Source organism: Scophthalmus maximus, chromosome 2 (genome assembly GCF_022379125.1).
Source record: "Scophthalmus maximus strain ysfricsl-2021 chromosome 2, ASM2237912v1, whole genome shotgun sequence".
Lineage (NCBI taxonomy): Eukaryota > Metazoa > Chordata > Actinopteri > Pleuronectiformes > Scophthalmidae > Scophthalmus > Scophthalmus maximus.
In genome coordinates, this window is record NC_061516.1 from 16,125,006 (window position 1) to 16,147,500 (window position 22,495).

Here is a 22,495-nt window from a genome sequence, read left to right on the forward strand (position 1 = left end):
GGGCGACGTCATTTCCGGAGGAGGGACTTAACTCCAGTGATCTATGTGTAATCAGAAAAATACGTTTTTGGAGCTGGTTCAGCAGATCATGAAGTCTGCGAACATGTCAGTACTCCAGTTGCAGAGTTAAACACGGTGGAGCGTTTGATTTATGGTACAAGTTTACATGTACAATACATTTACATTGCAATTGAATATCAATTTAATTTGCTAACATTTAATTTGTAATATGGATTTAAGTTTTAATGGTCAGTTGGTGTCCATGTAGAGTGACCTAGATTAAACATGAACACACCGGTGTGGAATCTATCTTATCTATCTATCTATCTATCTATCTATCAATCAATAAATTTAACTTTCCATCTATCTATCTATCAGGCTATCAAACTATCTGTCAATCTATCTACCTATCCATCCATCCATCTATCCGTCTATCTATCTATCTATCTATCTATCTATCTATCTATCCATTAATACTTCCACCAGTGAGCAGGAAACTATGCAACACATTTTTATTCATGCATATTTTATTCAAGAGTAAAAAAATGTGATTTGTCCCATAGGGCATGCTTACAATGTGTGTATTGTTTAGGAAGTCAAATGCCAAAACATATTTCCATAGATAATAGAAAAATGATGCAAGATAAAATCCATTATATTTGTTTGCTGAAATATGCATTTATACCAAACAAGAACCAGAAACAGAGGAAGGAAAATAACCATAAGCTAAATTGTAACAATAATAATATCAGCAGTAAATATAACCAGAGTACAATGTTTCCTGTTAAATGTAAGTGCGACACATGATTTTCTTTGTGTCCAATTCATTTACATCTGAAAACCATGCTATCATGCTTTGGCAGCCTGAAAGTTGCTTTTCACTGAGATTATATTCATTCACACTATTGAACATTTCTGTACATCAGTACAACCGAAAAAAATAAATAAACACAAGGCTTCATGTCTCTGCATACAATAAATCAATATAAAAATTAAAAGCAGTGGTAATAAATAACAGAATGATTAAAAATGGACAGAACGATAAAAGGAAGCCTATTTATAAAATTTGTAAAACAAGACAAATTAAACAACAAATATAATATTAAAAATAAATTAATTCAAGTTTACTATTCGAAACACAACTATCACAATTATAATCTCACATAACAATTAGGAACTTAATTGCATGCATTGATGCGTTCCGTACCATAGATGCTGTGTTAAAAACCATTTGTCCATCCTTTATCACATACCTTTATCATTAAATAGAAAGATGGAATATAAGGTAAAAAAATATTGATGTATGAAAGGAAATTTTTTGAAATTCATGTGATAAGTGTGTGTTGCTCGAGGTTAGGGTTTCACTGCCAACAACTTTCCCCAAACTACTTACTTTGAAAGAATGCTTCCTGTTTAACATAAGTATCTTTACTCTTTTTCTCTCAGTCAAAAACACCCATTCAGTGCAACATGGCATTTTAGGATCTTACCTGACTTTAGATTTTGAAATAATATGTGGACATGTTAATTTATGTTTGGATATTTGAATCACAGTGTGGGTAATTTTCCTCAGCCTGTTTCTCCAGAGTAACATTAGATTAGCTTAGAAAAGTTGATTGACACACTTAAATGCAATATGGTTGAATTCATGAGCCACATGTCCGGTCAACACTGTGCTTTGATTCTATCTCCTTACTTTAACTTAGTATAAGGTTATTTCTAGTGAAAAAGAAATGATATTTATATTAAGTAGCATTAATAAACTAAATTTTAGTGTGGATACACTCTTCAAATCCATTCAACAAATGCAAGGATGTATCCACGCCTGCTTATTCCAAATGACACAAAGATGTGTGGTAATTAAATACTCCTCAAACAATAACATATTTCAATTGTATGCAATCACAAATTTGAAGAATTTCCTTCTCACTCTGATATGGTACTTTGTGAAGCTCTTAGGCATGAAATCTCTTGAATTTGTAGCTCGGCAAAAAGTGCAAAAAAACCAAAAACCCTCAAAAGGCGAAAAATGTACACTTGAGTGACTGCAGATATTCTTTAACATTCTCTTTAGCAACAAGCAGGTGAGTAATAATCAGGTAGTGTGTAACAGCAGAGGATGTCCCAGAGTTCAAAATCTCTTTTCCCCTGCGGTCCAGAAGTAGGCGTTAATGCCGCTTTGTTGCCAGTCACAGCGGCTCAAAGCCTCCTTCAGTTGGAGGATGCTCGGGTATATACTTTCCAGAAAGTGAATTGCATTTTTTTCTCTTTTTTTTAGAGGTACAGCTCGATCAAATTCCATGCTTCTCTTTTGTGAGAGGCTAAAACAATTAGTGGAGAAAGAAGAAAATGACTTTGTGGATGGTCTGGATAAAAATATAACCCTCTGAGATTCATCTATAGACGTAGATGAAGTTGCATCTTCATTTGGGATGGTGTGTTCATTTAGAGGACATTTTCTCAAGAGTATAATCTTTGACGCTGAGGTACCTAGAGTAAGCATTGGATCCAAATTTTTACAAGTACTCCTTCCGCCCCCTCCCTTTCTCCCCTCATCCCCTCCAAGTTACGTCTAGCTAGGAGATGACTGATAATGAGGGAGGCGAGGAAAGGAGTAGTACAAGAGAGTGCTGAGACATACCCAAGGTGGAGTTTGATCTCAGACTTCAGTGGCTTTGGTGGTTCAGGCTGAGCTGTGAGCAAACAATAGCACCCTGTCCTCTTTCCCTCACAAGATGTTGGGATCTTACACAAAGGTAAATCAATAAATCCAAGTCCACTGGTAAGATTGCACTGGAAGTTTGAAGAGGTATACAGAGTGATTTCTTTCTTCTTTTTTTGCTTTCATTCTCATAAAATGGTGTGCCTCGTTAATACTAGCAAAACATGAAGGTAAACAAGATTATTTTCCTCAGAAGTGAATTTGTGAGTGATTCATAATAAACACTTTACAAAATAGTAAAATGATTTGTGTGGCATGGATACTGAAATGATGTCCTCTTTCTGGCCCTGTAATGAAGGAGCAGACATTTGTCAGCGCTCAGAACAACACAGCCCCCCGACGATTCAGTCTGTAATTGAACTGGCAAAGGGAACGACAGGCAGAGACTACTTTAAATCACACTTTTTCAGTCAGGCTGCAGCCTGCTGTCCTCTCCTTACCCCTGCCCTCTGCTGTGAACCCGTTGCTCCCCCCTCCCCCAACTGTGCGATGACACTGTCACGAAAAAAATGACCCTTTTGCCCATTTAAGATTTGCTGCAGATTTCATGCTCTGTCTGTGGGCCTGGTTGATTTCTATGATCTGAGGCCTGAATTCCCGATTGGGCAATGTCTTGCTGCACAGCGCGACAGCGGCACAGTTCTAAGGCTCAGACAGCACATCACTGGACGTTGCTGTTGTCATCCGTGCCGTTTGCCTCTGACATATTCATCTTCCCCATGGATTGACCCACATGGTTCACCCCGACCTTGCGAGGTGGCATGCGCTCGTTGATGCGGTCCAGGCCCTTGGCCTCCTCGAAGCTGGCAATCTTGTGCTGGGGGGAGAAGCCGCGGATAGCTGAGAAGAGAGAACACATGAAAAGCATGAGGGTTGCCGTGCAATGGCACAATCTGATAAAATTCCTGATATCGTCTCATTTTGTTCATTTCTCTTAAAATATCAATTGCAGCTACTGTGGGAATTTCTGAGGCATTACAACAAATACAGACTTAAGTTAAATGGATCAGTCTAAATTTGGAACAAAGGCACACATTTTAGTGACAGATACTACTAAAATAATATTACGTATTAAATATATATTGTGATGCTTTAAAATGTCATATTTTTGGTTTTCATTTGCATAGGATCACATACTACCTGCTCATTTATCTCTGCAGTTGACGTTAGTCACAAGAAACTCAAGAATACAGTAAATGTCGGAATTCAACATTTCAAAGATTCTACACACAAAAAATATTTTCCATAAACAACATTGACAGGCCAGCATGGCGATCAACTAAAACCCCTGTGTTTTTCACATATAGAAATTCCTCACCTTACATGTACCTCTAGAAACACATTCAGTATCTAGTTGTAACTTGATACAACTAAATTATCCCAACACATTTGACAGCGAAAATTCAACTTTAACCCTAATTTTACAAAAACAATCAATGCCGATGTTTTCCACTCTACTTATATTTCAAATAAAACATAAATGTAAATGAATATTAGTATGTATCTGTGATGGTGATGGTTGCTGTAGATTGCTGTGCAGTGAAGCTTCTTGGTTAGTGAGCAATGATTACCTCAGACATATCACAAGGAGCTGAGGCTTCAAGATGCATATTTCATGTCGATGCTCCGCTCTGTTTCTTGTTCTTGTGCATGCAACGCATTTTAGAACCAGATGGAGGCCATTTAACAAGCCAAATCCCAAACAATGAAGTTTTTTTAGTCATGCATCTCTTAACAGCACTTGACTTTGCAGCATTTTAATTTATTATGAATCTGCCTTCTTGCCTTAAAAAGCCATTCCTTTTTTATTTTCATTTTTCTCACGGCCATGTGATCAAACAATGACACGATCACGTTGCCTCACCAGCTTCCCACCCTTCAAATACTGTCAACTGGAAGTGGGGTTTTTTTCTCTTCACCACTCATGCAGATATTGGAATGATTTTTTAAAAGTCATCACTGTGCATACGGTGGCCTATGTTACAACTAACCATCTATCTCCTTTAAATTCACAGCCTTTTAAAAAGTGCCATCATCAGCTCTGAATGGAGCTGACAAATTTAAAATCCAATCATTTAGTTTGATTTTCTTATTTCTGCAAAGTAAAGCGCCAGCCATAAACAAAAATGTTGATTGAATTATTATTGTGTGAGCTCGGTGGCAGGTGGCCTCTGCAGCAAAAAACTCTTACGACACGTTCCTGACGGGTGGGAGGAGGAGCACAGATTTACCTTCACTGTCCTCATCATTCGGCTCGATGGCTTCAATGGCTTCGATGGTGGCTGAGGGGGGAGGAGGGGAGCAGGTTACTCCTAACAAAGCCATGCAAATGTCAAATGCAGCCCCGGCGTAAAGGCGGCTTGTTTTCGGGCTAGATGAGAGATACACATGTTCACTGGCAACAAAGCCAAACTCAGAGGAGCGCCGTGCATTAATGCTTAGAGAATTAATGTTGACATGGGTTTGGAAAAAGTCATATGAAGAATTATATCCACAGAGAGAGAGAGAGAGAGAGAGAGAGAGAGAGAGAGAGAGACATTGAGAAGGAAAGAGTAATAGTTGACTTTAGGTAAGAGAACAGAAATTAACTCTTCTGTCTTTGCACTGGATTGTCTAAAAGGATTTCAGGATTTCAAAACTCAGAGTAAAAATAATAGTGTCTACAACATGGATGCTCTGGCTATCACTGGATTTCACCTAGGTTTTGAGGGTCTTTGTGAGTGCTTGTCCCGCCGGTCTCATGGTGAATCAACACTGAACTTATCTGCTCTTGGAAGCTTTTAGCTGGACGCAGCTCATGTCAACTGCTGCGGTGCGGAGGTAGAAAAGGACTGGTGAAGAGAATACAGCAACCACCGAACTAAAGAGAGGCCGACGTTTTTTCCAAGAGTTGATCGAACAAGCAGCGACTAAAAAGTGAGCGAATAATAGACTTGAGGGAGTGAGAAATAGGACTCCAATTGGATTCACGTGTTGTTTCTGTGTCTGCTGGATGTGTAAGTAGACAAATGTTTGCAAACAAACTTGATTGGTAACAATTTGGTAAGTCAAGGGCTATGATGGTGTGGGTGTTGTTTTCATATTTGTATCGTTGCTGTCTGGTACTATGATGGGATCTGTGATACAGCAGTAGCAGCCATAGACAGTAACCAAAAATGGACGTGGGCACAGGCTCCGGGAAGTGAAGCCACTGCGGTCTCTTGAATGACCAGCAGAGGGCACCTCCTCTGGTTGCAAAGAGAACATTTTGAATAGAAGTCTATCTGAAATTGACTGATTTATAACGTCAGTAAACATTTTCCTGAGGAGTTTATGGTCTTAATCGCTAGTTTCAAAGTCTTCTTCAATACAATAGGGTGTTCATTTTGTGCATTATGCTCCCATTTAAAGAAAAATAGATGGTGAAGCATGATAAGCATTGGGCTGTGGAAACTGTGTGATCAACAGCTATAACAATGGGTGCAGGTCGCAGGTGTAGGTGGACGCACAGTGGACGAGATCGCAGTCAGGCTCATCCCCCACTGCTCCGAATATGGTTACTTCTGGTTTCAAAAAACCAAGATGGCCCTGGCCTTCAAAACTGCAGTTCACAAACCAATGGGGGACGTCACGTGGGTTGCAACATGCTACAGTCATAAACATTGTGATGCAAGAGTTACACTATATCATGTGACTGCTCTAATATGTTACTGTAGACAGAAATACTGAAAAACAAACAACCTTTTGGTCCATTCTGTGACTTAAGGTTCTTCTGTGATAGCCTAAATGTGATTAGAGCATTTATAAATAAGACAAGACACAACGCTTGCTGGCAGCTCTACATTAAAGGCCAAGGAGGAGAAAGAGAAGGAAAGAGGTAAGATCGATTTGAGAACTGAGCATGGTGATGAAGAAATGAAAAAAAAACGATGGAGTAGATGATCGAGGAAAGGCTTATGCCGAGCCTTGTGCTCACCGCTCTGCAGTGTCTGTCTGCCTCCAGAGAGAACCCCGCTCGGCAGCATGCCAGTGGGCGTCAGGCCCTTAAGCGTCAACACATTTTCACTCTCCTCTCTGTAGGAAACACAGCAGAGACACACAATCGGGACAGAAAACTTTGCTGAACCCGGATCAAACTGGAAAAATACCCTTTACGCCCCGCACTATGACAACACAGTGTACACACGACACACGTAAAACCAAATACAGATTCAGAATTTGAAAAATATGCTGACATACAAACATAAAGTCTACCTGAGAACTGAGAACATTTTGGCCATTTTCCCAATAGCGCGGATCTTGTTTTTGATCACCTCCTTGCGTGCTGCAGCTGCATTGGCTGCAAAGAAATATTAATAAATACTGTCAGTGTATGCTTCTATAATACAATTGAAGCTGTAATCATAAGATATTGGGATTCATGATGGATGAAATTATCATAAAAATAAGATGCATAAAATCAGATTGTATGTGTTTCTTGAAGATTAGGCTAATATGATAATAATTATACTATACTATGGGACTATGGGACCTTGTAATGCATTAGACACTCTTATTATGTTCCCACATGACTCAACAACGCAATTAAGTACAAATCTTTAGTTTACTGATGGACTACGAGCTACCGTTCCAGCTTCAAATAATTAACATTAAAATGCATTGTAAGGACACTGAATTTAAGCCAGTATTCAAATGTGATGCCTTTGTATGAGCACATGAAAAAGAGATTCTCTGCCAACGCCTCTTGGTGAGGAAAAGATGTCAAACCTTCAAACTGATTTGGCACAAGCACAGGAAGCCCTGAATGCTAAGTGTGAATAGTTGAGATGTGAACAGTTCAAGTGTGCAGATCTCATTTCATGAAGGAGCTTAGTTTGGTTGGTGCAGTCTGAAGTGAACTTGTGATGATATAAATAAATAATCAATTATTAAATAGTTAATTATAAGACTTCTCACCATCAAAGATCTCATCTTCATCATTCATGAGTTCATCATCGGAGCAGATGCTCAGCACGTTCACCAGCATCTCAGTGACTGGGGAAGAAATAAGAGAGAAGCAAAGAGTCAAAGTCACTGAGCGGTAAACCGGAGAGGTGACAGATTAGGATGAAAACGCTTCATACCTTTCTCTCCAACAAACGGCAGAGACCAGGTGAACACATCCATGAAGTTGGGCAGCCAGTAGGGATGGGGTGAGCAGTTGAACTGTCGGATGTTCATGACATTATTTTCATACTTCAGTACAGCAGCTGTTGGGGAGGCAGATGGTGAGACGGTAGATTAAACATTTCCTCTCAAATCTCTCAGTGTTTCACAGCCTGGTGATGTAGTTACTGACTTATTGCATACTTCATTTAGCTCACAAACAGCTTCTTACATGAAAAAATTAACATATATAGTACAATAATAAAATATTTTAATAAAAGTAGTTAATCCATCTAGATTTAGTGATCCAGTGCCTCATAGTTGTGTCTGATAAAGACAAAGATAAGAAGCTCTAGAGAGCCAAAGGAAAATATTATAAAGTACAAAGATGTTGAGATGAATAATGCATTTCTTCAAGACAAACACAATACCAAAGAGTACACGTTATGATATACTGTATATTGGCAGCAGTGCCTATACATAATATGAGATATAGGGTTGCAAAGCATCAATTCTTTATTGGCACATTGACATACAGAGGCAATAATACTCAAATGAATCAGAGTTGATACATTGGTCGGACGATTTTATAGGCTGGTATTGATCATTAAACAGATACGTCAGTTTTAATGTATATGTTGTCTAGAGTTGGACGGCAAAGCAAGTACATTTTTTTATTTGTCATCCGCTACATATTATCATTATTATGCTACTGTTAGAAATGTTTACTGAAATCGGATGTGTTGTTTTTTTCATGACATTGGCTGAACAGAAAGGTAAAATGAGGCACACAGATCTAAACTTACATAATAAGGAACATTCAGAGCAACGGGCGACTGCACAATTCACAAATTGTCACTTTGTTTTTCAGCGAGCAATGTGCCGGATCTATTAACTGCACGCAGTCATAGACATATGCGCAAGTGTTTCATAAAGGGTTGAGTGTTTTTTTTTTATGTTTGGTAATGTTAAAGATATTATAATTTTTGTACAAAGAGCCCCCTTGTGTACGTGCAGTGCGAGGGCAGAAAAATGAGACGTTCAACCACCAGATGGCCTAACTGAGGCCAGGGATTGCTGACACCGTTACATCAAGAGGGATAAAGCCACATGCAGATAGTCAGCGATGCAGACAGTCCCTCCCACACTCCCCATCTCCCATAGCCCATGGCAACCAAGACACAGGTCTGAGAACACAAACAAACCAGGGCTCCCTGATGCATTTCAATGCCTGCTAACAAGCTATATGCACTCGCCTTAACTCATGCACTCCAGTTCGTGCTGTAAAACCATTTCCTAAAAAAGTCAGAGGAGCCCACGCTGGTCATTCTATCAGATGTTTATCATATATTATTTTGTGCCTGTATTTAAAGTTTTTAAAAAAAAAAAAATGATTGAACCCAGGTCATATTTAAAGGCCAGTAGTGCAGACGTTACGAAGATATAATTTGGGCACCTCTCTTTCCCAACACAGGCCTCGTGTTTACTGTTGTAACATTTATTTCGACAGTAAATAAGAGACCCGTCTGACTGGTGCCTTTACGTAGCCTTTGATATCACACATATGATCCGTACATACTTTTTCAACAGGAATAATTCCTTTCAGCTTCGCTGTGATTCTGCGCCGAAAATATGACAGAGATGCAAACAGCAGTTATAAAATGAACAAAGTGATTTTCTGACCTTTGTTGTTGTAAACATCCAGGTAGTTTGGCGCTGAGAAGATGGTAATGAGGGATGGAAATCCAGTCGTCTGACTTTTGCGGTACATCCGGTAACTTCACGGCGGTCAGGTGGAGGTTAAGGCAGACAGAAGAAAGACAAAGCTCGTTGTTATATATGTAAATACGTTTCTATTTCTGTTGCCGCGGGTATGTGTATCTTTTTATGCGTGTTGTAGAGATAACATACCCTGCATCTTGTGCTTCATGTGCTCGGATAATTGATAATAGGTTATTGCTCTGTAGGAACTCACATACAGCTGGATAACTGGAAAAGAGGGAGAAAAAAATGGTTATAGCGACGACACTGAAAATGCAACAGAGAACGACAGAGTGCAAATCGACTGATTTAAGAAAACAATCTTACCATAACGTGACAGAATTTGAACAGCAGACATTTACCATTTTAAGCAGCAAGTTGCTGTCTTGAGTTTTACTTACTAAAAATTGAAACAACAAAGATCTATCACGCATAAATGCTTTTATGAAGGACTTTCTGAAAATGATGCAAGGCTGTGAAAAACCAGTCCACCAGCTACCTGATGCAGTAAGAAACAAACTAACCCAGTAAGCGGCAGCCACATCTTCCTACCCCGAGCTCTAACCGCACAAGAAATGTGCCTGCAAGGCAGCGAAGCATGTGAACAGACAATTAAGTATAATTAAGTGGCATAATAAGGCTGAGCGTATATGTACTGTTTATCCGGTGCAAGCTTTGCAATAAGGTCTGGTTAAGCGATACGTGCTCCACTCATTCATTTGATGTGCTGCTGTTGAACAACACTGGATCAAACTTTTTGTCTGAATCCTTTTGTTTGCTGCTGCCCGAATTTTACAAATCTGTTCATCAGTCATTTTGTGAGCCGTGAAGTTGCACCTCAAGATAAACGTGGAGTTTCATTCTCTGCGCTGCGGAAACTTTTGGGAACACGACGACAACTCACATCAGCGGGTTTACTTCCTAATAAGATGACAGGTGTTTTTTTGCTGCTTGGTGATGTCTGCAGAGTTCTCGTTTTATGCTCCAGTTATTGACTTATGTCCAGTAACTGCATCTCTATACCAGTATTTGATAATGAATTTCTTGTAGTGATTAAAAAAACTTTTTTGGGTTGTTGAGTGGTTGACGCCTTACATCGACTTCATACTGTTCATGTCCGTCATGATGAATAATAATGAATTACTGCTATGAGTAATCCTACTTTGTTGATGCTGTTGTGTTTGGGCCTTCCTCAGATTTTGATAGTAAAGATCTATTCACTTTTATGTTATTTTTAAGAATTCAAACTCTCATTTTGTCACGATTCTACCGCTGCCCATGTTGATTTTCTTGGTGGACAATTTTGATATATCACACAATGGACTTCTCTACCTGCCTTGTTCTTTGCCTGCATTTGGGTTCTGCTAAATACAACTGTCACACTCATTTGCGTAAAGACAGGGCAACTGTAAAATAAAGTTTTCTTTTGAGTGAAGTCTCGTTGTTTAGACTTGGCTCCTATTGTCAGACTGCTACAATTATTTTTCCAAAGTGACCAATGACAATACCTGTTGCCTCCATCTTGAAAAAAAAGAAGCTGCATGTGCAAATGAGCAACATCTGACAGTCTCTTACTAGTCACCAATATCACCTACCAGCTTTATAACAATGATTTAATTGTAATATAATCTCTCTTTTCTTGCTTATAAGAGCATCATTTCCTGAAGACTCAAATATTATTATCGTTCCTCTGGCTGCAGCGCAAAGGAGTTTTCCATATTTTTCTGGCCAGATGGACAATGAGCTGTTCCATGGAGAAATATGACCACATGGCTTCCTATGTGACACAGAGCTGTTATAGCCATGGAGCAGACGTAAAACCGTATTGTGTTTCCAAAGAGAGGGTGAAGTGCACAGAAAACATCAGACCTGTGTCTCACAGGAGGGACAAGTAATCAGAACCATTCAGTACAACTAACCACAATTGTTATGTAATTCCTAGGAATTTGTGTTACATAATTCATAAACTATTTCCCCCTCACACCGTCTCACCTGGCGCAGAAAAAAGAAAAAAGATTAGTTGGGTAATAGATAGGTTGATTAGCTCCTCAAGTCAACACCCCCTCACGACTTTTGTTCACCAGACGGAGTCAATGTTAAACAGTTCAGTTCATTATGTAATAGTTTGTCCTCTGAAGTTGCTGTGCAGGGCTTCAGAGATCTGCTAATTACTGTTTTCAGTTATCCATATTCACTGTATTTTCAAACTCAGGCTCCACATTGTATCATACAATTCTGCATACTAGTACAGTAAAACATATATGTATTGCATGAGTCCCATTAGACATTGTAAACCTAGAGGACCAAGCAATATCAGTGCATTTTGATATAGCCATATTCTAATGTTACATCGAGGACTGTAACCAATGACTATTTTTTGATATCATTTAATCTACCAATTTGTTTTTCTTTTGATTCATCATCATGCTTTTGGTTGATAAACTAAAGACATTTGAGGAACTGAATGGATTTTTGATGATTCATCATGTATCAACAATTTTATATTCTTTTTTTTGTCACCTAGCTACTTTGACACCAATCACTTACTATGGGTTCTTCCCAAACCGACAGTAACACACACTATTAGGTCATCCTTCCCAGCAACAACCCTCTCTTCTGCCACGCACCTCCTTGTAGGCTCTGCCGTCCATGGACCCATCAAACTCTCAGAAGTGTTTGAAATATTTAAGGTTTGTGCCGGAAGAACAACAACGAGACCGCTGTGCCCTGTGCACCTGGTGAAACTGTGCCATGCTCATACACTGTATCTAGGTCACAAGGGCTATATCATTCCCTTGGTGGCCAATAAATTACAGAAATAGCTATGTTACACTCTCACATGGATATGCAACTCTTCCCACCATGACTGAGGGTGCAGCCGAACAGAACTGCAAAATGCTGGTCTCAAAAAAATGTTATATAACCGTCTCTATTAGAACTACATCTTCAATTAATGTCTGACTTAGAAATAAGGTTTTGTTTTCTCATCGCCGCAAAGCAATATTATTTGTCTCGCAATCTTGTGCACAGTAGACTGGCACAAATGTCACGTAATAACAGAAGAATAAGAATCCCAAACGTTCTCTATGCACTGACTATTTTCTGTCCGTTCCAATGGTATCTATTGATTAGTGCGTGGCAACACAGCACACAGACACTGCTTGCCCGCGGCTCACATTCCTTCTCTCCCCTTTGTGAAAACACACAATTATGTGTCGTGAGCCTGAGAGTGAGAGCGAGCGAGAAATTTGACAAGTGAGTATGAGTGAATTCGACACCGAGAGAGATGGAAGTGTTGTGCTGCGAGTGTGAAACTCTCAGAGAGGGTTTTTTTCCCCCCTTCTTTTCCCCTAAGAAAACCCATCGGCCGGGCTGGTGGCCGTCACATTAATTCCCCCCAGTATATACATACAAATACAGTATGTATATCAAAAACTCATGCTGATTACCATACCATCTTAAACATTCACCTCAGCTCTGAGGAGCAAGCAATTACAGGGCTACTTGTGAAAAAGGCTCCTTATTGATTTTACGGAACGCGTTTAGGGAGTCGAATAAAGCTGCCTGATGCACCAGTGTGTGTTGGTGCGTGAGCATTTCATATATTACGACAATCAGTCATAGTCAATACGTAGCTTAGTCAAATCAGTGATTGGATTTTAATGTAACCCCCCCCCCCCCCCCGAACCTGTTATATCTACTTCTGTTTCAGATATAAGACATTTCCATGCTTTTCCCAGAAATCCTCAGGAGTGCGTGGTTCTCTGTGCAGCACACACATTGTACAGTTAGCAAGAGACACAATGATGGAGAGGTAAGTTTGAGAGTGAAGGCAGAACAAAGCCATGGGGAGATGGATGACTACTAAAGCAGCATCCTCCACACATCTACAGAATAATCCTCACTAAGCTCCTCTCTCACTGCCAATAGTTGCTTTCTTACTGCTGACCATTTAACATTGGTGACAGGGGAAGTTCACAGCCTTCGCCTGCTTCTTTGTCCTGTATCATATTCTCTCCGTGGGTTCCTGTCAACTCTACCAGTACACTATTATCATTATTCATCTGTGTCAATCATGTCAGATGTGGTTTTGTTTGTTTTTAGCGACAATAACTTAAGTACTGATGACCACGTTCCAAAGAAAAATGTGTTTAGGGAAATCACTGGTTCACGTCAGGATGGTTCTAAAATCAACTTTCAGACGCTTCAATCTCACTTCATCTTGTCAACTAACCACAATGAACTTTGTTGGATTTATTTGAAGCTTTCAGTTTCAGGAGCAGGACCACACTTCAACCCAACCTACTCTTCCTTTTTCGAGGGGGGTCCGTTGTGCCCAGGTGCTACGGTGGATTCCCAGTCCCAAGCTTCTCCACGAAGCAACTCAGTCTGAAGAATCCTTCAACCTCTCACCCATCTTTCCCATTTCCATTACTATCAATAAATAAACCCATCTTGTTGACTTTGTGTTCCTTGTTTAGTTAGTCTTGAGGCAACAACAACACATTTGATAGTCCTCACTTGAGGTGGAACTTTGCACCAAAATAATGTGACCTTGATAAATTATAAACACGAAAATGTCTGTGATCCCGAGCAAGCTTCATGTCTTTGCAAGCTAATTTCTGGTACAAGAACAAATGGCCTTTAAGCACAAAGAATACTTAAAGCAAAAAAACGAATTCAAATGATAAGGCGAGAGACCAGTAATGCAGAGCAATGTGCACAGTGAAAGTTCACAGACTGAAATGTGTAAAAATGTCACGTGGTCTCAAAGTGACGTGGTGAACTTCCCTATTTTGAAATAAATTGTGAAGCTTCTGAACTTTAACTTTTTCATATGATGTTAGTTGAGGCAAGCACCACTTCACCCTGCAGACACACCAGAATGAGAATCTGAACTGCAGTTCTCCTGCACACACGGTCCAGGATGTAATTTCCCCTTAAGTGGAGGAATAAATCTTCCTGACTTTACTTTTCGCAATTTGAGCAGGGCTGCGGCTCCCACGCAGGAGTCTGTGCCGCTCTGAGCCTTCATTAAGAAAACTCTCACCACAACTGCCACCTAATCTCCACACCACCACCTACTTCCACAGCTCTCTTCCTTCGCACAACAATATTAGGACAGCGCACACTCCTCCTCCTCCTTTTACATGCTCTGTTGCCGAGATTTAATAGCTGTATAACAAAACCCATTTCAATTTGCCTCACTATTAACTTTTATATTTTATTCCGTCCTCTCACTGCCTCTATTTTTATTTGACATCAGGTTCACCCAGCTAATCCTTTCAGTAAAAATCTCCTCTGTGAGTCACCAAACAGTTGTTCAACACAGGGCGATATGACCTATATACTCATAGACACAGACTCTTATCTATAAGTTTGAAGAATATTTGTATCTATTATTTGTTGAATCAGTCTCTTTAATCACAGTCTGCCCCCAATGTTATTCCATTTATATATTGTTAAGTGTGCAATTCTTGTTTGTTTTGTTCTTTGTGGGTTTTTTTTGCTCAAGTAGCAATAAATGTTTGATTTCTATAAATAATTTATAATCTGCGCAGTTATTTTTGATGTTAAGAGTTCAGATCTGAGGCTTCTCTGTGAAAGTTAAATTTCGCCCTATACCAATTCTCTTGAAAGATTAAATTAGATCTCATCAGCACTTGGGTGAGAGCAACACTGCACCACATCCTTCAGTAAGTTTGGATTTCAAGGTTAGGCAGTTATTTTTTGGAGCAGAGACGGCTCACCTGTAGAAGTAGGAGCAGCCTCGCACCGTATTGTGGCTGAAATATTCCTGGGTTTTCTCATTGCCAAAGTCTTCTAGAGGATCAGCCCACAGCAGGTCACACATGGGCCCAAACGCCGGTGGCTCCTTGAATCGATCCAACTGAGCGCACAAGAAACCGGAAACGTAAGGTCATAACATACTCCAACGCACACGACAAACGCACAGTGAGCGCAGGTAGCGGTGAGGCACTGGGTCGTTACCTTTTTAATGTCATCTAAGGTGTGTATTTCAGGTGAGAGTCCACCATGGACACACAGAAACTGCTGGTTCATGAGCGCAGCCAGGGGAAGGCAGTCAAATGCATCCATACATGAGTCATACACCTGCTCTGAGTACTTGATTTTACCTGACAGAAGACAGAAACGTAATCAGCTGCATCAGTGTTCTCACCTATAGCATGACATCTGCATTGGAAGAGTAAGAAACCGTTTCTCAGACACAGAATAATGTTACTGATAATGAAAATCTTGTTTTGTTCCTGTGATATAGACAAACACGAGTAGATCATGTGAAATATGCACAATCAAAAACCTGGTGGTAATATGTATAACAATACACCGTTTATCAACTGTAACAACAAATTATTTTTCTCCCACGTTTTCAGTTTTGTTTTTTTTGCTTGTGTATGTATTCACATTTGTGTACATTTATGCAAACGCGACATGCATGTGGTCTGTTGTCTACACAGATTCAATTGTTCACAGGTATATATATATATATATATATATATATATATATATATATATATATATTTATTTAAATTCCACCCCACTTTTTGGTGTACTGTCAAACAGAATTAAGGTGACAGTCCCCACAGACAGGTGCACTACTTGAAATCTTTCCCAAAAAGGGCCACGGGCTACACATGACATTAGCACGGCAAGGAGAGAGACATTGAGAGAGACTGGGGGAGAGGGAGAGAGGGAGAGAGAGAGAGAGAGAGAGAGGGGAATAAAAAAAACGCTACTCACATTCTTGTTTGAAGGTGAAATATTCTGTCAAATGTCTACATTCATGATTTCCACGAAGTAAAAATAGTGTCTTTGGATAGAGGATTTTCAGCGACCAAAGGTATAAAACACACTGTCAAAACAAACACAGACACAAAATGTTATCACCTGCACAAAGATGCAAAAATCAGTATAACATTTTTTATTGGTTGTTTCCCCCATTACATTGTATTAATTATGAATGTTTAAATCCATTAAAAGCCAAATTCATGCATTATTACTTCTATAATTAGGTTTTCAACTGCCGTTTGATGTTATTCTGACGGTTTTACCTCAATACTGAAGTAGCCACGGTCAACGTAGTCCCCGAGGAACAGGTACCGCGTTGTCGCTGGTGATCCTCCCACTTCAAACAGCTTCATAAGATCAAAGAATTGCCCATGGATGTCCCCACACACTGGAAGACAATCAAAAGAAAAGCAGACGTTGCCGAATCAAAGAATCGCATTGATTATCTTTGGCTGCGTCTTTTCGGATTTGTGCGTCTTTGCGCGTATCATCCATCTTGACAAAACACCTCCGTTGTTATTTGGTCATTTTGGCAGGGTCCATTGATTCAGGGAATCAATCACAGTAGCCTTATCGCGGGTTGACGGGGTTGAGTGGGCTGCTTCTCAACCCACTCAAGAATAAATTGATACGGATGCAAAAATATATTACCAGGAAGCAAAAAAAACAAAAAAACAAGCATGTTTCAGTCATGGTGCGTGAGTTCACATACATGTGAGACCCCTGAATTTGTAAGGAGAACATCAGATCTATTCCTTTCATTTATTGATCCTGAATATTCAAAGACAAGAGAGACAGTAGAGAATATAGCAGCAGGATCTGATGGCACAGTAAAGTAGAGTGCAGCAGAGGAATATATATCTCCATGTTCCCGATACCTATTGTATTTGATAAAGGTCATACATTGTCTTTATTGTAATGATAGCTGTTGCTACTTCTAAGATATATTTAAGCAGTAAATGTATATTGCGCTGTCATTAATGAACTATCATATACAAGGAAATACAGATGTTTTGTAACCATAAACACATTTAGCATTTGGGATTACTGAATGCAACAAGCTGGCCCACAACTCAATGGAAAAACATCAGTTTTTAACACTGTCACTATAAAACAGTACCGTAAGTCTTGAGTTCTTCTCAAATTTCTAAACACTCAGTAGAGCAACAGAAAAGGCTACGAGACAGAACCATCATATTTGCCGTATTCCTCCAGCAAGAATATATATTTACGCTACAATAACAGCTATACCGCCGATATTGAAAACACTAAATAACACCTACAAGTATTTTAAGCACTTTGATTGATAAAAAAAATCATTCTCAGGTCACAGTCGTCTTGACATATCTCTGTGGTCTTTGGCTGAAAGGTCTCAGTCCCCCACAGGCCTCAGAGAGTTTTCGAAAAAGCTCACGCCACCAGAGAGACGCGCACCTTTTTTCGTCGAGAACGCTATTGCTCTGGAGTGCCAACCTACATCTCATTTCCTCACTGCCTTCAATTTTTCATTATCATCTTTCTCTGTCTCCTTCTCTCCTACTTATCCTCCATCTCCTCTCTTCTCTGTCTCCCCTATCAGCTCTACAGTGGCCTTCGCCCACTCAAAGCTTAGAGCAATGTGAGTGGGAGACTGCTTGTGTGACTAAAGCAATCAAACACATACATGTGCATGCAACGCACTCGTCCACGCACGCACACACACACACACACACACACACACACACACACACACACATGTAGCTGCAGAGACATTCAAACACAACTCCAACTCACAAAGATATGAAAACAGACCTCCACACTCTCAAATGCTCGTGCACAACGCCCGCTTCATCATCCATATTTCATGCTTAATACATAAAGCCTCCATTTCCCTGACGCCAGACGAGCATGAGGAGCCGGAGACTTCTCCTCGAGACACAGAGCATTCCCTCCGTTTGTCACCTTTGTTTCAGATAAACACTTGCTCTTTCTCCGAAGAAAGACGATCGTGGCGGTGTGATGCTAATTACATGCATAACTACATGTACATTTGATATCACACCATTTTGGGTGAAGCTGAATGAGGCTGAAGTAAGCAGAACATACATGTGCGGGCTTATGATGCACCAAAATCACATGGCTCATGGTGCAAAAAAAGTTATGGGGATTTGAAGAATTTATCAACGAACACAAAGGTGTCGTATGCGACAGAGATTGTAAAGCCCCTTAAGACAATTTTGAGATTTGATACTGGGCTATATTAAAAAATACATCTTGACTTTAAAGATGACAACTGTGATCAGAAAAAAATGCTTAAGGGTTTTATGACTCTCACATAGCCTACTCTTTTGACAGGCATGGATACCAAAGTGTCTGGCACCACAGGATCAATTATCAAGATAATTTTAGGCAGATTTGCATCAGGCGACACATACAATAAACACGGGAGAGAGATTTCTTTGACAGCAACAAAGGTCCTTGCACGGAATCGAACCATCAACGTTGTGGCTGCGTAGCATGAGTCCCACTTCATCACTCCAACCGATTTGAAATTTGATGACATGATGATTTGTATTATGAGGTACCAGAGGCAACACAGTGTTTTTTTTCCCCTTGAAACCTTTATGATGAGAGCTCCCGTGTTTCTGAAAATGCTTTGCCAATTTCACTCACAATACAAGATAAAGAGGATTCTACCTGAAAGTGACAGTTTCCAGATGTGATCGATTTAGATTCCTCTCATCTGTGTCTCATCTTCGCTTGTGCTCCAGTCAGGTGCCTTGTTCATTTTTTGTTGCATCATCCTGTCACTCCCTCGTTCTACGCATCTTTTCTCAAAGTCTTCTTATTTACTCTTTTACTCTTTCTCCAGTGAAATATTGCTATAAAACACATTCAATGTTGCTATAGGCATCCATCTCCCCCTCGGGATAAACTGTAACAACTTCAATGATCCTCTGGTTTTTCATCTAGCGCCACCATCAGGTCAAAAATGTAAGTTAGTCCACTTCTTGAGGTTGGGGACCAAATACAAAACCTCATGGTGTCAGTCTCATTTGTACTTTGACTTGCACCAATTAATTGCTAACATGCTACTTTAAGATGGCAGTGATTGTGTTGCGGAGTTAAAAACAGTGTTCTGGTTCAATTCCAGCTGCAGACTTTTGTTGCACATCTGATCGTACCCCTCTAGTACCTGTCTCAACTATCTGCTGTCCAACAAAGGGCAATAATGCAAGAATAATAATAACAATGCAAGAAGCTCTCTGTCATATTAAATCTGTTCAGCTGAAATCCTGAATCATTCCAGATGTGGCATCCTGCAGCTGAGCTAGTTAGTTAGTGCATCGGGACACAGGCCGGGTAAATGTCTCTGACAGGTTAAATACCTGTAACCGGTGCCTCGATGTCCAGTATAGTTTTCTCCTGCCGCAGGATGGCTGCTCCTTCATCTATGATTCGGAGTGCCACAGCCTCCTCGACGCGGCCCTCCTTGGTGAGGTGGGCCTTCAGGAGATCCACACGAGGCTTCCCTTCGCAGTCGAACACTTCCTTCAGGGTAAGGCGGTGGCTCAGGGGGAAGGGGACAGCTGGGGACAGAGCACAGGTTACTGTTAGTGTCAACGAGAACACAATCCACGGTTGTTTTGGTCACCGTGGGTGAGAGCATATGAGCAGACATCAGTCAAGGAATGGTGCAACAGCCGATTATCAAGGAATTGATGCAGAAATCCTGCTTCAAAAACCCCCATCCATGTTTTGCCTGTAGGGAATACTGTGCTGCTGCTGCTGCTGCTGCTGCATCCATCTTTGTTGACAGTGTGTACATCTTTGGCATGAAAACCATCTTTATTAAACATGGCTTTGCTTTACATACAGAGACAACCGAGTATTTGGTGACTTGAATTAAACACAAATACATTGAATTATTCACAAATATACAGTAAGACAGGTATTTTTATTTAGAAAATATAAGCTAAACATGTGATCTCTGTGTACTTTTTCAATTTTTTCACATTTTCAAAATGACTTTTATGCATTTAAGGGTTCACCAGAACACCACTTGTTCTCCCATTTGCTTTTAGCAGACCACTTTGTTTCAGACTCTGCTAAAACCTTTAATTTACTGTTGAACAAAACATTTTTCCAAAAGTTCTTGGTTGTCACAAGAATTATAGTGTCTGTGCACATTTTATAAATAAATACAATATATTTATAAATAAAAATTGGGTAATTTTGTCATCCCTGCTGATTTTGTTTCCACTAGTTTGTGGAAGTAACTAAAATAGATTGACACACAAAAACAATGTTGTCTAATAACATTTATTTCAGCACAGATGAGTGGTTACTTGTTAAGCATTTTCTGAGTGCTGGATAAAACTCAGCTAACATCTAAGTACTTCAATTCACCCAGCACTCTCTCTCTGGATTGCTAAAGCCCGTGGCCATTAAAGCGCACCAGTCACCTACGGACAGTGAGGCTGCCTGTGAAACTGTCAAACCCAACCACAGATCATTACTTCAGGGGCAGCAAGGGTTATTCATTAGATCTGGTGCTGATCTCTGTGGTGCTGTGACTACAAGCTTTCAGGCCCCGTGTACTGATGTTAATCTACAGATCATCTGGCTTAACACAGAAAACTCTTTCTAAGTGTCGGAGCCATGAATAATTCATGTGATAAGAAAAACAAGTCGGACCGAGTCCAGTCGCACAGGTCATTAGAATATCTGTACACATAAATACACATAGCACAAGCCGTCAGCAGCGGCATATTCAGGAGTGTGGGTGTGTTTGACAGTTTTCGTGCAGTCGATAGCAAACGGGGGCCTTTCGGCATTGCCAAGTGTAGAGGAGACAAAGGAAGAGTCTCAAAGCTCGGGCCTAACCGAACATGACCAACACGGTCTTTAATAATAAATGCTTGACTAGAGAAATCTCAAAGTTGCTGCTCCTGGGATAATGAGGCGAGCCCCAGCCAGTGTGTTTAATGGGACTAACATTTATCACAGCGTGCGCCGTGTATCTGCGATGGCGTCGCGAGCTTTGACACTTCACCAGCTCGCACGGGCTCAGCACAGTCACTGCACAACTTTGAGTTAATGTCGTCGTGCGCTGATGAGTTTGCAATGATGCTTCTTTGATTATTTGGCTTTGATATAAACAGTACAGTGACTTCCTGATTGCAATACTTAAATATCATTATGATTATGATAATCATTATCATCAAATCGAGTGGAATGAGCTATAACGTCACTGACAAGTGAGGAATCAGTCAGAACTGGAAGGCGTTTGTCCATGACCTGAAGGGAATGTGGTACCGTACATCTAACAGACCTATACCCTGAGTTGAAATAAAACCAAACAAGTGTAGGTGCTATAATATTTTATATCAAATACTAGCTAAAGGTGATGCAGAAACCCAAATCACACTGGAACTCTTCTCTTACCTCACATTTACCAAACACAATCGACACTCGACAAATTAACCTGTACAACACAAATCACAGATGCACACACAAATGCGGCTGCAGATATACAAGCACACCGATACAGATATATGGTGGAGGGATGAAAAGCTGACTTCTGCTCAGCAGCCAAGCAGAATTGAACTATGAAATACTGTATGTTGCCAGGCAACAGCAGCAGCAGCAGCAGCAGCAGCTGACTGTTGGAGTACAGCCAGTGCCTCCGCGGAAAACTGCAATTTGCATTGGAGCTTCACGTAGATGCAGTTGGAAAATGCTCATACTGTAAACATGTCCAATTTTTGCATGAGACTCCTTGCGGAGCTCAGACTGTACACCTTTGTGTCTTGCAGGATTGTGAATGAACAACCTTCAGTGCAAAGCTTTTGATATAATATCACAAGCGTCTTTTTTCACCCACACCCTCCATACATGTTACGCTGATCTGCTTTATATGATACTTGATACCGTGACTAGTATGTGTAGATTAAAGCAGATCTATCCTGCTAAACAAAAGGAGTGCCGAATTGTAACCATCGATAAATTATTAATGTCAACATGAGCGTTGTTGATAGCCCGAGTAAAGGTTGCGGCCTGTTGAGTTTAAAGCTGACGTATTGTGTCTCAGTGCAA

At 40.2% G+C, this 22,495-nt stretch overlaps 1 protein-coding gene across 3 annotated transcripts in view; it reads right to left on the minus strand.

Annotated features, from left to right (window-relative positions):
- Positions 1–515: 515 nt before the first annotated feature.
- Positions 516–22,495, minus strand: part of ppp3ca (protein phosphatase 3, catalytic subunit, alpha isozyme) — a 24,805-nt gene continuing 2,825 nt past the window's right edge. For 2 of the 3 annotated variants that reach the window (XM_035626903.2, XM_035626905.2), the window contains exons 2-14: positions 19,786–19,986; positions 16,681–16,805; positions 16,370–16,481; positions 15,599–15,744; positions 15,358–15,497; positions 9,758–9,835; positions 9,530–9,624; positions 7,825–7,950; positions 7,658–7,735; positions 6,956–7,040; positions 6,678–6,775; positions 4,954–5,004; positions 516–3,562 (exon numbers count right to left, since the gene is read on the minus strand). In XM_035626903.2, coding sequence (XP_035482796.1) covers positions 3,384–3,562; positions 4,954–5,004; positions 6,678–6,775; positions 6,956–7,040; positions 7,658–7,735; positions 7,825–7,950; positions 9,530–9,624; positions 9,758–9,835; positions 15,358–15,497; positions 15,599–15,744; positions 16,370–16,481; positions 16,681–16,805; positions 19,786–19,986 — 1,514 coding nt within the window. In that variant the 3' untranslated portion in view covers positions 516–3,383. The remainder of the gene's footprint in view (positions 3,563–4,953; positions 5,005–6,677; positions 6,776–6,955; positions 7,041–7,657; positions 7,736–7,824; positions 7,951–9,529; positions 9,625–9,757; positions 9,836–15,357; positions 15,498–15,598; positions 15,745–16,369; positions 16,482–16,680; positions 16,806–19,785; positions 19,987–22,495) is intronic. The other variant, XM_035626904.2, reaches the window with a different exon arrangement.